The 12,934-nt window shown below is 57.7% G+C and overlaps 1 protein-coding gene across 2 annotated transcripts; it reads right to left on the reverse strand.

The window, feature by feature from the left end:
- Positions 1-109: 109 nt before the first annotated feature.
- FDXR (ferredoxin reductase) lies at positions 110-11,995 on the reverse strand. 2 transcript variants are annotated; one of them, XM_042916399.1, is made up of 14 exons: positions 11,835-11,995; positions 11,303-11,310; positions 11,115-11,225; positions 10,952-11,023; positions 4,598-4,693; positions 4,266-4,388; positions 3,973-4,086; positions 3,517-3,618; positions 2,600-2,707; positions 2,266-2,350; positions 1,934-2,133; positions 1,680-1,851; positions 666-836; positions 110-540 (listed from the first exon to the last, which is right to left on the reverse strand). In XM_042916399.1, exons 1-14 carry the CDS (start codon positions 11,911-11,913, stop codon positions 410-412), a joined length of 1,572 nt encoding a protein of 523 aa, XP_042772333.1. In that variant the 5' UTR covers positions 11,914-11,995; the 3' UTR covers positions 110-409. The 2 variants fall into 2 exon arrangements, with proteins under 2 accessions (XP_042772333.1, XP_042772332.1); XM_042916398.1 differs by lacking the exons at positions 11,115-11,225; positions 11,303-11,310 and having other exon boundaries at positions 10,952-11,049.
- Between the last annotated feature and the right edge of the window lie 939 nt (positions 11,996-12,934).

Consider the following 12,934-nt stretch of genomic DNA (forward strand, 5'->3'; position numbering starts at 1 on the left):
GTCCCCAGAGCAGGGAGCTGGCTCTGCAGCGCCACCTGGTGACAGGCGGGGAGCCGTGGCTGGAAGGTGACCCCGGGCCCCAAAAGAAGTTGCACACCAACCACCGGCCCTCCGTCACAGCTGTTTTATTTCCAGTATATTCCTGACCTGGTGACCCTCCACAGTCCAGCGGGAAAGAGGTGGGAGGGAGGAAAGTCAGCCTGCACTTCCACCCACCCCTAAAGTTATCTCTGGCGAGGGTGACCTTTCGCCAGGGGAAAGCACGCAGAGGGCCCTGGAAAAGAGGCGGCCAAGGCCCCGTGCCAGGGCGGGCAGGCGACACAGCTGTGGCTCAGAGTCCTGCTGGCTGACCCAGGCCCCTCTCCCCTGCACAGCATGCCTTCCGTCCCTGCCAGGCTGGGATCTAGGCTCAGCGCCCCAGCAGTCCCAGCATCTCCTGAGGATCCAGCAGCTTCTCCCGGGGCTTCCCAGCACCCTTGCCCCGGGACACTTCCTCGGCATCCAGCTTCTCCCAGTCCGAGAAAGAGACAGGCTGGACCCCTGAGGCACAGGGAAGAGAAGTCACTGCCTCCACCTCCTCCTCCAGCCCAGAGCACCCTTCCCAAGCAGCGGAAAGGCCCAGGGCTGCCCACCACACCTCCCAAGAGCTCACATGGGGCCCAGACCTCGGCTGCTGAGCAGGGCCTCGATGGCTGCATAGCCAGGCCTGGGACCCGGTGGCAGCAGCCCAGCCTTCAGGTCCTGCAACAGCATCTGGCCGGTGAGGAAGCTGTCAGTCATGGTGGTGGCGATGACGCCTGTGGGCCCCCGCTTCACCCAGCCGCTGCAGTAGAGGCCTGGCAGGGGATAACAAAGGGTCAGGAAAGGACAGGTAGCTGGATACTTCTGGCAAGTGTAAGCCCCCAGGGCACACACCTGTGCATGCACACGCGTGCACACCCCAAGCACACCCACGCTGGCCCGCGGTCCTGGACTCTTCTCAACCTGTTCCTATCACAGTCTCCATCTCAGTTTCCATCTCAGTCTCCCTGTCGACCAGGAGCTCCCTGAGGGTAGGAGATGGGTCTTGGCCCGCCTCCAGTCTTAGCAGGCCCTTCTAAATACTAGCAGAATGGGCGCCTCGGTGGCTCAGTCGGTTGAGCGTCTGACTTCAGCTCAGGTCATCATCTCGCAGTTCGTGGGTTCAAGCCCCACGTTGGGCTCTGTGCTGACAGCTCGGAGCCTGGACCCTGCTTCAGATTCTGTGTCTCCCTCTCTCTCTGCCCCTCCCCCGCTTATGCTCTCTCTCCATCAAAAATAAATAAATGTAAAAAAAATACTAGCAGAATGAATGAATGGGTATTTAATCAGACTGGAGGCTCCTTTAGGACAGGGGTTGTGGTTTCTTCTCTAGTCCCAGCACCGAGCACAGGGGCCTAGCCCAAAGCACGCCTCAGTCAAGTGACCGACTAGATCACCAGGCATATGTGGGCATGCCGGCTAGACTGAGAACCTCCCTCCTAGCTAGAGCCAGGAGGAGGGTGGCTGGGTCCCAGGACAGCGTCCCGGAACAGCATCCTGGCTCAGAGCGGTTTCTTAGTGCATGTCACTGGCCGAATGAATGAATGAACGGCCCCAGGTGATGCCAGCCTCTCCATCCCCCACCATGGTTTCGTGCCCAGATTTCGGCATCCTCTCACCTGGCACATCTACAACCCGGCCTTCCATATTGGGGATGACCCCAAGCTTGGGGTCAAAGGGCACACTGGGATCGATGGGACGGCTCTTATACCCAACGCTGCTCAGTACCAGCCCACAAGGGAGGTCTTCCGTGTCTCCAGTGGGCACTGCCCGGGCAGCCTCACCGACACCCTGTTGAGGAGAATGTGGGCAACACCGGGCTGGGGTGGGGAGACTTGAGAAGGCGGGTATCTTTGAGTAACATGAGACTTGCCTCCAGTCTGGTGACTGCCAGGCGAATGCCTGCTGCCCGTCGCCCGTCTGGTGATGGCAGCACCTGCTGGGGGCTTCGGAAAAAGCGGAGGCCCCAGGCGCGGGAGGCCGGTGCCTGGCGGGCAGCGTCCTCTGTCCCTGGCTTCTCCGTGGCTGTTCGAAGCAGCAGTTCTGTGAGCCTCTTCCTCGGGCGGGGGACGTCTGTCAGCAATGAGAACATCTCAGGCCTGGCCCTGGGTTACAGCCCTCGCCCCCAGTGCTCTCCCCCGAGCCCTGTCTGACCTAGACCATCCCCTTCCTAGAGAGCTGGGGGGCCAGGTCAGGGCCCCTCACCCTTGATTCTGTCCTGAAGGCCCAAGAAATCCGCAGGATCCAAAATGGGCCGGGTTCCTGGTAACTGAATCATCTCCCGAAGCTCCTTGGGGATGGGAGGTAGGGGAGGAGTTCAGGCCCAGAGCACTGTCCACTCTGGAGCCCACCCCACAGACCAGACCACAGGGGAGACACCCCACCCGCCACCACAGAAGGCACTAGGCCCCAGGGCCCTGCCGGGCTCCCCCTCTTCCACCGTAGGCAGGAGCCATTCTCGGGGGCTCAGTCCTGCCACACCTCCCAAGGGCAGACCATCTATTTGGGACCCTGACCCCTCTCCCTCTGGCCCCGGCACCTTAATGGTGAAGGCCACTTGCAGGGGTCCGCGTCGGCCCACTATCCACACCGTCTTCACCCGACTCTGCCTCAGTACCCCCAGGGCAGCCTCTGTGATGTCCGTTTTCTGGCACAAAAGGAGGGCTTAAAGTCATCAGGCACTGACCAGGCAAGGGGCCTTTTCATTTGGCTGTTTCCCTACCCTCCGTGGGGAGAAGCTCTGCAGCCTGAAACGGCACCACTGCCCCACCTGGTGGCCAGATGGAGCACTGCCTCCAATTCTGCAAACGGCTCCAACTAGGAGCCAGCCAGGCTCCTTCCTGCTCTTTCCTTCAACAAGTGTCCACTCAGTGTTTTGCTTGGGCCAGGCACTAGGCAAGGGGCATGGGGGTGGGGTGTCAGTGGTAAGCAAAAGAGACACGGTGCTGGCCCTCACAGAGCTTCTGATCTGGTAAGAGAGAGTGACACTTATCAAATATTCATTAATCAGTATAAAATTGTCATGGTGACAATGTGCCTTGAAACAGAAGTAGACAAGTCTATGAGAGGGTATTATAGGGAAATAGACCTATTAAGGCAGTACTGGAGGGCTTCCTGGAGGAAGGGACAGCTGAGCCAAGAACTAAAAGATGAACACAGGTTAACTGGCAGGGGGAGTGATGTACACACTGAATAGGTGTTTGTTTGTTTGTTTGTTTGTTTGTTTAAGGCCCACGTAGCTAGAGTGCAGAAAGCGAAGCGGAAACGGTATGAGGCAAAGCTCACGGGCTGCCTTTCGGAAGGCTTCTGCCTGGCACCATAGGGAAACAGAGGCACTGAGCTCAGTTTGGAGGATGAGGCCTGAACCCTGCAGGCAGTGGCACCCTCTCCTCAGTGTGCCCCCAGCCTCCCCACCACCCCCTCCACCCCGCCTCCAGCCCTGACCTACCCACTCACCTCCAGGTGCTCAGGTGGGGTCAGCAGGATCCGGGCCACATCCAGAGCCACATTCCCTTGCCCCAGAATCACGGCTGTGTCACAGCTCAGGTCTGGTGCCAGCTAGTAGGGAGAGGTCCGGGTAGGGCTCCCCTAGCCTTGGCCCCAGTCAGTCTCATCTCAGCTCATGCCCAATCCCCAGTTGAGCCCCCAGGCTTCCCCACACTCAGAAAGCCCACCCCACCTGAGCCTCAGCGGAAGCCCCTCCTCTCCTACCCAGCCCCGCCTTCTCCCAGAGGCCTTCCCTGGCTGACCTCCCCCCTCAGGCAGCCTGATGCTTCACATCTCATCTCACTGGGGACCTCCCAGTTTTGGACAGCGGCTCCCTCGCCCCCCAGCTACGGCATCCAAGAGCCGCCCCTGGCCCTGGCTGAGGGGTGGGGAGGAAGAAGTAGCTGGAGTGCTCCCCAAACTCACCTCCCGGTTCTCAGGAAGCCCATTGTACCAGCCCACAAAGGCCCGGGCCGAGAAGACCCCAGGCAGCTCCTCACCAGGAATTTCCAGGGCCCGATGGTCCTCTGCCCCATAGCTCTGAGGAAAGACCCAGAGTGCTTGGCACCAGCTAAGGGGCCAGGCAGACCCTGGTAGGCCTCCTTCCAGCTCCCCTGCCCAGTGGCTTGGGCCTCACCCCTACCACCTTCCATCCCTCGGCCAGTGGCCGCCCTGCCCCAATCCCCTGCCCACCCTGCCCCCCACCCGTGGGCACTCACCAGCACCACAGCGTGGTAGGCTGCCCGGAGCTCCGGCACAGCCACGTCCCTGCCCACCACCACATTGCCACGGAAGGCACATCGGGCCGAGCGAGCCGTCTGGGTAAAGGTGTTGATGACATTCTGCAACAGGCCCCAGAGGGGAACGGGTTAGGGGCCGGGCACTTCAGGAACCATGCCTGAGCCACCCTCGCCTCACAATGTCCCCAGGCGGGAACCCGGGTGACATCCACACAGAGCGCCCGGGGTCATTCCCTGCAGCCAGGGAGCCCCCTTTCCCTCCTCAGCGTAACCCGTCTCCAAACTCCCTCCTCGGGCCCAGAGAGACCCACCTTCACCTCGGGGTGGTCGGGCGCCACGCCAAAGCGCACCAAGCCGAAGGGCACAAGCTGCTTCTCGTAGATGTCCACGTGGGCCTGGGGGTGGTGCTGGGGAGAGGGCGACAGTCGGTGGGGCTGAGGGAGAGGCTGGGCCCTAGGGCTCCTCCCATCCCCGTTGGGGCAGGAGAGCCCAGCTCAGCGGGGGGCGGACACAAGGAGGAAGAGGGGCCCCCAACTCCCCAGCAGCCTGGAGACCCAGACAAGAGGACTGGGGCAGCATGGTGGCACGGGCAGCCGAGGTCAGCCCTCGGGACTGCCAGCCCATCGCGAGGGGAGGAAGGAGGCAGCTCTCCCGCCACTGGAGTTGCGGCCGGGGAGCTTCTTCACCCACTTGGCTCAGGCATGACACGCAGCCCTGCCTTTGAACCCTCCCATACTTCTAAAAATGCTCAGCCAGTCTGATGAGCTGAGAACTACGCTTTGAACTTGAGAGCCGCCTTAGCTCTAGCCTCCACAATCATCCTGTTGGAAAAGGGGTCCACGAGACATGGGAGGGAGGGACGTGGAAGGGAGAAGGAGATCGAAGCGGCTCACTCTCGGTCTTAGAAAAAACGAGCTCACTTATACACTGGTCCCACGTGGCCTGCCCTCTGGAGCACCTACAGGGGCCACGGGGAAAGCAAAGGGTTGCGGTTGGGCAGACAAGTTGGGTCTGGCTCTGCCACCGACCAGTCACACGGCCCTGGCCAGTCCCGAGATCTGCCTGGGTGTCAGATTCTTCCTCTGCAAACCGGGACAGATAACAGCCCCCTCTCGGGGGTGTTGGGAAGCATCCAGAAGGTCAGGACCGTGAGAGATGCTGGGCCACAGCGGGTTTGGAGTCAAGAGGTTGGGGCTCCCATGGATGACACTGCCCTGCCTTGGGGCACCCCTATCGGAGGCTCTTGCTGTGATGCTCCCGATTCAATGGGACTCAAGCCAAATAAGCTCCTGCCCACCAGTCGCCCTCCCCCCTACAAAGGCTCACACTCACCTCATCACCTTTGTCCAAATCCCCTCTTGCCCTCCACTCCACTGCCTGCGCCCAAGTCCAGGCTCCCCACCACCCACCTGTCCGAACGTGCCTGGGGAGTTATTTCTGGAGAACTGTAAGGCCCCGGGAAAGTGAATGGTGTAATTGCTGAAACGTCAGCGATGTTCGGGTCTCAAGGCTGTCGAGTGCGATAGCACTATGAGAACAGAGCCCCGTGATCGCCCAGGAGCCAGTTAGGGAACAGACCCACTGTAATTGCTTAACAGTCCTTGAAACCGCACGGCTTCCCTGCATGCTTTCACGTAAACACCAGATGTGTGTTTGGTCTATGTCTGGAGGCTCCTCGTGTCTTCCTCCCACGCTTTAACATTCTTGCGTGTTTCTACCCGGCGAACATGACATAGAGACCACGTGCCGTTTGCTGCTGCTGTTTCGCTGGCAGAGGTCAGCCCTGCACGTCCGCTCGGTCTAAGTGTCTGAGGACTGTGTCTTCAGTGCGTGGCTACACGTGCCTCCTACTGTCCCCATCCAGGCCAGCCACCGGCTGTGCCCGAACCACCTCCCTCACGCCCCACTGATGCCGTCTCCACTCCGCAGGGACCAACCCCAGCCCCTCCGCTGTCCGGCTCTGTCCCACAGCGAAGTTTCTTAACTTCTCCTACAACAGAACAGCTCTTCTGGGTGATGCCTGTGATCAAATGAGCGAGGCCTGAAGCCCTTAGCCCCGCAGTTGACCCACTGTGAGCGTTCAATCAAAAAGGCACCCTTTGAGGAGCACCTGGGTGGCTCAGCCGGTTAAATGTCCGACTTCGGCTCAGGTCAGGATCTCACAGTTCTGTGGGTTCAAGCCCCGCGTCGGGCTCTGTGCTGACAGTTCAAGAGCCTGGAGGCTGCTTTGATTCTGTGTCTCCTTCTCTCTCTCTGCCCCTCCTCCACTTGTGCTCTCCCTCTCTCTCTCAAAAATAAATGAATAAACATTAAGAAAAAAAAGCTGCCTTTTACCATTACTGCTGCACGCAATCACCTTGCCCACAAACCTGCCCTGCCTGCCCACCGCCAAGGGACAGAGTGCAAACTGCTCAGCCTGGCAGTCCGTATCATACACAACCTGGCTTTTCATCTTTCATCCTTCTTTCCTGCTATGGAGCCTTCCCTCCTGGTCACACCACCCCCTGCAAGTCCAAGGCCAGCTCCCCAGTGCTAGACCTGCTGGTGTGTTTACTGAGATCTCTCATGGCCGACCTTGTCTTCAGAGAACTCTCTCTTCTCTGACTCAGCTCCCCCCTCCCCCTCTGGCTGTTCTTTCTCAGGCTTCTTCTCTTCTGCCCCTGCCCCCACCCAACTCCCAATGAAAACATTCTCTGAGGTTCTTCCAATGTGGGACCCCTCCCCTCTCCCAGACACACATTCCCTGGGGAAGCTGCAGCCACTCCCTCCTGTGACCTCAGATTCCCATGGACCTGCTGCTGTTCCACTCTCTCCCCTGCCCGGACTGTCCCCTCCAAACCTGAACCCCTGGATGACACTGCAGACCCCTCAAACCCATCCAGATGGAAGTCAACTCCCCATTCCGCCCAAACTCTCCCCTTCTGCTCCTCTGTTCCCTCCCATCCCATCCACCCAGAGCCCAAGCTAGAACCTGGGGCTCCTCCCCGGCTCCCCTCAACCCTGCCCAGTCGGTCAGTCATCCTCCCCTCCTGTGCCCCGCTGCCACGTCCACAGCTCTCCATTGCTCTCCTGGCCACCTAGCCCTGCCTCCCCGCTCCGCTGTCTACCCTACAGGCAGAGAGACTTTCCTGTCCAAAATGGGCTGCTTGCCTAAAACTTTTCAGTGAAGTCAACCTACTTAGAGCAGTGGGCTTCTGAATCCCCTGGTGTGGGGGGGGGGGGGGGTTCTGTTTAAAATTGTTGATTCCTGGGGCGCCTGGGTGGCTCAGTTGGTTAAGCAACTGACTTCTGCTCAGGATGTGGTCTCACAGCTCATGGGTTCGAGCCCCACGTCAGGCTCTGTGCTGACAGCTCAGAGCCTGGAGCCTGCTTCGAATTCTGTGTCTCCCTCTCTTTCTCTGCAACTTCCCCCACTTTTGCTGTCTCTCTCTCTCTCTCTCTCTCTCTCTCTCTCTCTCTCTCAAAAATAGATAAACATATAAAAGTTTTTTTTAATTACATTGTTGATTCCTAGGCCCCAGCCCCAGTTTGATCAGGTGTGAGGTAGGCCCAGAAACGTGCATGGAAATACCTATCCCGTGGGACTGAAGGAAGGAGGGGGAGGTGAGTGGACAGCACCATGAAAAACTGCCTGCCTGCAGGCCCGGCCGGAGCCTTCCGAGGCGCCCTGGCTCTGGGCTCATCAGCTCTCCATGCTTAACACACAAGCCTGTCTTCCCAAACTCACCTGTCCCCAAAGGGACACTCTCTCCTCCCTCCGGGCCTTGCCCATGGGGCTCTCAGTGCCTGGGCCTCTCTTGCCTGCCACCTACCCCTCGCCCACCCGGCAGCTCCTTCTGTCCTTCAGACAGCACTTTGGACACCTCCTCCTCCAGGCTGAGTTGGGTGCAGCTCTCTGTACACCACGCCCTCCACCCCCAGTTTCTTACACTATCAGAGGCTTAGAAACTGTAAACTCTCTTCCTCTCCACTCCACAACCCCCCTACATTAGACTGGTATGTCCTTGAACGTAGGGCTCATGTCTGTCCTGCTCACACCTATGTTCCTACCGTTGAGTCTGTGCCTGGAACGTGTCAGTGTCCAATAAAGGACTATTGAGTGAACAGCCTAGCGTGGTACCTAAGGGCAGCTCTGACCCATAAATACGCAGAATAAGCTCATGGTTGCCAGAGAGGAGAGGGTGGAGGGATGGGTAAAATGGGTGAAGGGGAGTGGGAGGCATAGGTTTCCAGTTATCTAATGAATAAGTCACAGGGATGAAACGTACAGCATGGGCAACACAGGCAACGGTGCTGTGAAAGCCCGCCCGGTGACAGATGGTAGCTACCCTAGGGGGAAACATAACAGTGTAACATACACACTGGGGGAGAATCACTATGTTGAACGCCTGAAACTAATGCAACATTGTGTATCAACTATACTTCGATTAAAATACATTTGGGGGGTGGGGGGTGGGGGCGCAGGTGGTTCACCTACCAGTCAGGAAATCTGACTCTTGAATTCCACTCAGGTCATGATCTCACAGTTTGTCAGTTCAAGCCCCGCATCGGGCTCCATGCTGACAGTGCAGAGCCTGCTTGGGATTCTGTCTCCCTCTCTCTCTGCCCCTCCCTTGCTTGTTCTCTGTCTCTCTCTCAAAAATAAATAAAAATGAACTTAAAAAAAATAAAAAATTGGGGCACCTGGGTGGCTCAGTCGGTTAAGCGTCAGACTTTGGCTCAGGTCATGATCTTGCGGTTTGTGAGTTCAAGCCCCGCGTCGGGCTCTGTGCTGATGGCTCAGAGCCTGGAGCCTGCTTCAGATTCTGTGCCTCTCCATCTCTCGGCCCCTCCCATGCTCATGCTCTGTGTCTCTCTGTCTCTCAATAATAAATAGATGTTAAAAAAAATTTTTTTAAATAAAAAATAAAAATAAATACATGTTTTTAATTAAAAAAAAAAAAGAAAAGAGCAGCCCTGCCATCTGCCTGCCTGCATTGAGAGCCTAGCACCTTCCCCGTCCGGGGGGACTCTGGGCAGTGTCACTCAGCCTCAGTGTCCTGACCTGTGAAGTGAGAGTCAGGACACCTGCTTCAGAGGTTGTCATGGGGAGATGAGATGCTGTACGGTACCTGGCTTGGCTAAGTGCCACTGCCCCTGACATGTTGCACTGTGTTCCTGTCTGGGGAGCACACCCAGTAGCTTGGAACACCCAGTGGGCAAGGACTGGCTTGTAACTGGCTCTGTGTCCATCCCCCGGCACCTCTTACAAGGAAAGCGTGTGCAAGTGTGCAGGTCAGAGCCCCTGCTCACACTGGGGGCACTGCGAAGCCCGCCTGGAAGGCCCAATTTTGCTCCCCAGATTTCAGGCTCAGCTAGCAAGTGCCCCTTACGCAAAACCCTCCCGGATCTCCCCTGACCCTGTGGGATCCCCGGTCTCCATCCCAGGGTCGAGGGCTGTTCTACCACATGCAGTTTGCCCATGCATGACCCCTCCGCACGCAGCAGGTCCTCCCCAAAGCCCGTGGCCTCCTTCAATGAAGCTGAAATGCACCTTCTCCAGGAAACACTTTCTGACTGACTGCACCTCACTTAGCTCATGCTGTTCACATCACAGTAACTAGTTCTTTCCCCTGTGTTGCTTGGTCACTTTTCAGCAGGGTGTCCAACTCACGCCAGTCCCCCCCAAGACTGCCCCCCATTTAAAAAATTTTTTAATGTTTATTTTTGAGAGAGAGATAGCGTGTGAGTGGGGGAGGGGCAGAAAGAGAGAGGGAGACACAGAATCCGAAGCAGGCTCCAGGCTCTGAGCTGTCAGCACAGAGCCCGATGCGGGGCTCGAACCCACAAACCATGAGATCATGACCTGAGCCGAAGTTGGACGCTTAACCAACTGAGCTGCTCAGGTGCCCCAATCCCCCAGGTTTTAATATTGAAAACTCCATGTCCTAGGCAAACTAGGAAGATTGGTTACCCTACTTTTTAAGTTTCTGCATGTATGTGTGTATAATTAATATATTCATGCTTCCTCCTGTCTCTCCATAGACACCCCAAGTCCCTCCAAAGTGAGGCCACTGTCTCATGTCTTAGCCTAGGTCTCCATCCCTCCCCCCTCCCACCAATATCTGCCCAAGCCTCAAGGGTAACCAGCAGCCTTGGGGCCCTGCCCACCAAGGCCAACACTGTAAGCCTTGAGACTCTGGCCTTGGGGTGGGTGGAATGGGGGGGGGGGGGGTGGAGGGCAGCCTGAAAGAACAACATAGCGCTGGAGCATGACGAAGCACCTATAAGGCCAGAAAACTCTGAGAAGAGGGGGTAGCCTCAAGACATAGGATGTTGAGGACAGAGGAGAGAAAGAAAGAAGGGAAGATGAGGGGCAGGATACAGTTATCCTGTAGGTCTACACAATCTTCCTGACGGGTTTGGCCAAAGAGGCATCTCAGACCATCTGCCACTGACCGCTGCCTATGAGGCAAACACACTTCTCCCATAGTTGAGGACCTAGACTGGGGAGCCCCAGATGGAGGTGACAAAGCATATAGGAAGTGTCCAGTCTAGATGGACTGGGAGACCCTTTCCCATCAGGGATCCAGGAGTGCTTTTAAAACCCACAGGGGTGGTACTTGCCCTCAGGATTGGAGCAGCAGGTGAATCATGGGAGAGGGAACCAGGAAGACATGGCTTACCTTTAGCAGGTGTTGGGCGGTATAGAAACCAGCTGGGCCACTGCCCACCACACAGATCTGGGGGGGCTGCTCCTGGGTGGAGAACCGCTGCCGGAAGCCTTTGTGGGAGGGAATGGGAAATGGGTGGGATGTCAGATCAACACCCCCTCCCCACTTCCCAAACCAACAACAGTGCCAGAAGATGCAGCTTCCCAAGCTTCACCCCCAATTGCCCTCTCCTCCTCTTTTTCCTCAAAACCTTGGCGTTTGCAGGATCTCTTACTTCATCTGAACCCTCAAAGTCCGTGTCTTCATCCAGAGCCCTACGTTTCACCCATGAATGTATTATGCCTACTCAACACCCCCCATCACCCCTGAAGCTGCCTGCACAGCACTTCATTTTTCTTGCAAGGTTCCCCACCCAGCCATCTAGAATACCACATCCTTCCAACCGGCTCCATATCCCAGTCTTGCTGGCGTGGACCCCCCCCCCCCCCCCCCCCCCCCGCCCCGCGCCATGCCCAACTGTGCCTCTTCTACCCACTCTCTCTCCACAGAATACTATATTGTCCATATAGATCCTGTCATTCCTATAGACCCCTGTTTTACTTCGGACTTCCCTCTCGGCCCACAGACCTTCATATAACCCTCATTCACCTCTTCTCACACCTGTGCACCTCATAGTCTCCCCTTCTCACTTCTGTGGACTAACATCTCACCGCACAGGCCCCCGCCTGCTCCCGTACACCACGCCAATCTCATCCGCATGAGATGACCTCTCCGGTCTCGCCCCTGGTCCCCTCTCACCCCTCTCCAGCCCTGCCCCAGCTCCGCCGACCCCCACACTTGGCGCTCGCAGGCCTCCCCGCACAGCCATCCGGCCCTACAGGTGCCCTGCTCCTACTCGGGGTGCTCCCGGGGAGAGGCGGCCGTGTCCGACGCCACGTCGACCAGTGCCACCAGCGCCAGCAACGCGGAGCCATGGCTGGAAAGACCAACCAGCCAGCGGACCCGACCCCGGAGATGGCCCCGCGCTCCGCGATGGGGGATCCTCGCTGCCCGCGGGCTTCGACCCCGCCCCTCCCTAGCCCCGCCCCCAGGTCCCGCCTCCCACGCTTTGGGAGAGCGCAGCGTGGAGGCCACACTCCCCCCGCCCGAAAGAATCCCGCCCCAAAGGAGAAGTCCGCCCTCGGATCCACCCTCTACCGCTGAGGCCCGCCCCCAGGACGTCCGAACTGTCGTGACTTAATAAATTTCTCCCCAACCTTCACCCTCCCTCCAATCGTCTAGAGGCTAGGGTTGGAGGACAGCGAATCTTCATCGCTGTTCCAATCCCGCCTGAAGGAGAGAGCCAATTAGGAAGGGGCTTACTTTACTTAGACCCTCCCACTCAGAAACTCTCGTCGCTCTCTGATGACGCACGGGCCCTTCCCTTTTCAAAGCGAACCCTCCCTCCCTACGTCTGGTTTCTTCCTAACCAATCACGAGTCGAGTTCCAAGGGCGCCTCCCTGTCCATTGCGTAATAACCACGGAGTCCGGAAGTCTGGAAAAAAAGGGCTTCTGCCGGAGCCTTCGGGGCATTCTGGGCGTTCTACAGGCGTGACCCTGGCCAGATGCTGTCCAGGTCGGGCTAGGGAGCATTTTAAACTTTGGAGATCCAATCCCGTCTCACCCCCCCCCCCCCTTTACGTAAGTAAAGAAACGGGAGAAGCGGCTTGCCCCTGGTACTAAGGACAGGGCAGATCTCCCACCCTTGCCCAACAACACTGGAAGTAAGGGTGAGGCTGCTAAGGCACTGGCCTTGGGTGCAGAATTGAAGGGAGTGCCAAAAGCCCAGTAATCAAGATAAGTAGTATTTTCATGCAACGTTTTGAAAGATCAAAATTAATGCCAAAAATCCACGGTGACCAAAATATGTATATAAAAGACAGGATCCCTGGTCAAATCTGACCCAATAAACCTAATGCCAGCTTCAGCTTCCTTTTTCCCCAAGGTCCCTCTTT

This window comes from Panthera leo, chromosome E1, assembly GCF_018350215.1.
Source record: "Panthera leo isolate Ple1 chromosome E1, P.leo_Ple1_pat1.1, whole genome shotgun sequence".
Lineage (NCBI taxonomy): Eukaryota > Metazoa > Chordata > Mammalia > Carnivora > Felidae > Panthera > Panthera leo.

Excerpts from the sequence above, each read along its gene's own strand:
- FDXR (XM_042916399.1), bottom strand. The coding sequence starts at position 11,913 with ATGGCTCCGCGTTGCTGGCGCTGGTGGCACTGGTCGACGTGGCGTCGG. Across the intron at positions 2,708-3,516 it reads CCCCACCTGAGCACCTGGAG|AAAACGGACATCACAGAGGC; the intron begins GTGAGTGGGTAG and ends CTTTTGTGCCAG. Across the intron at positions 1,852-1,933 it reads TGGCAGTCACCAGACTGGAG|GGTGTCGGTGAGGCTGCCCG; the intron begins GCAAGTCTCATG and ends TCTCCTCAACAG.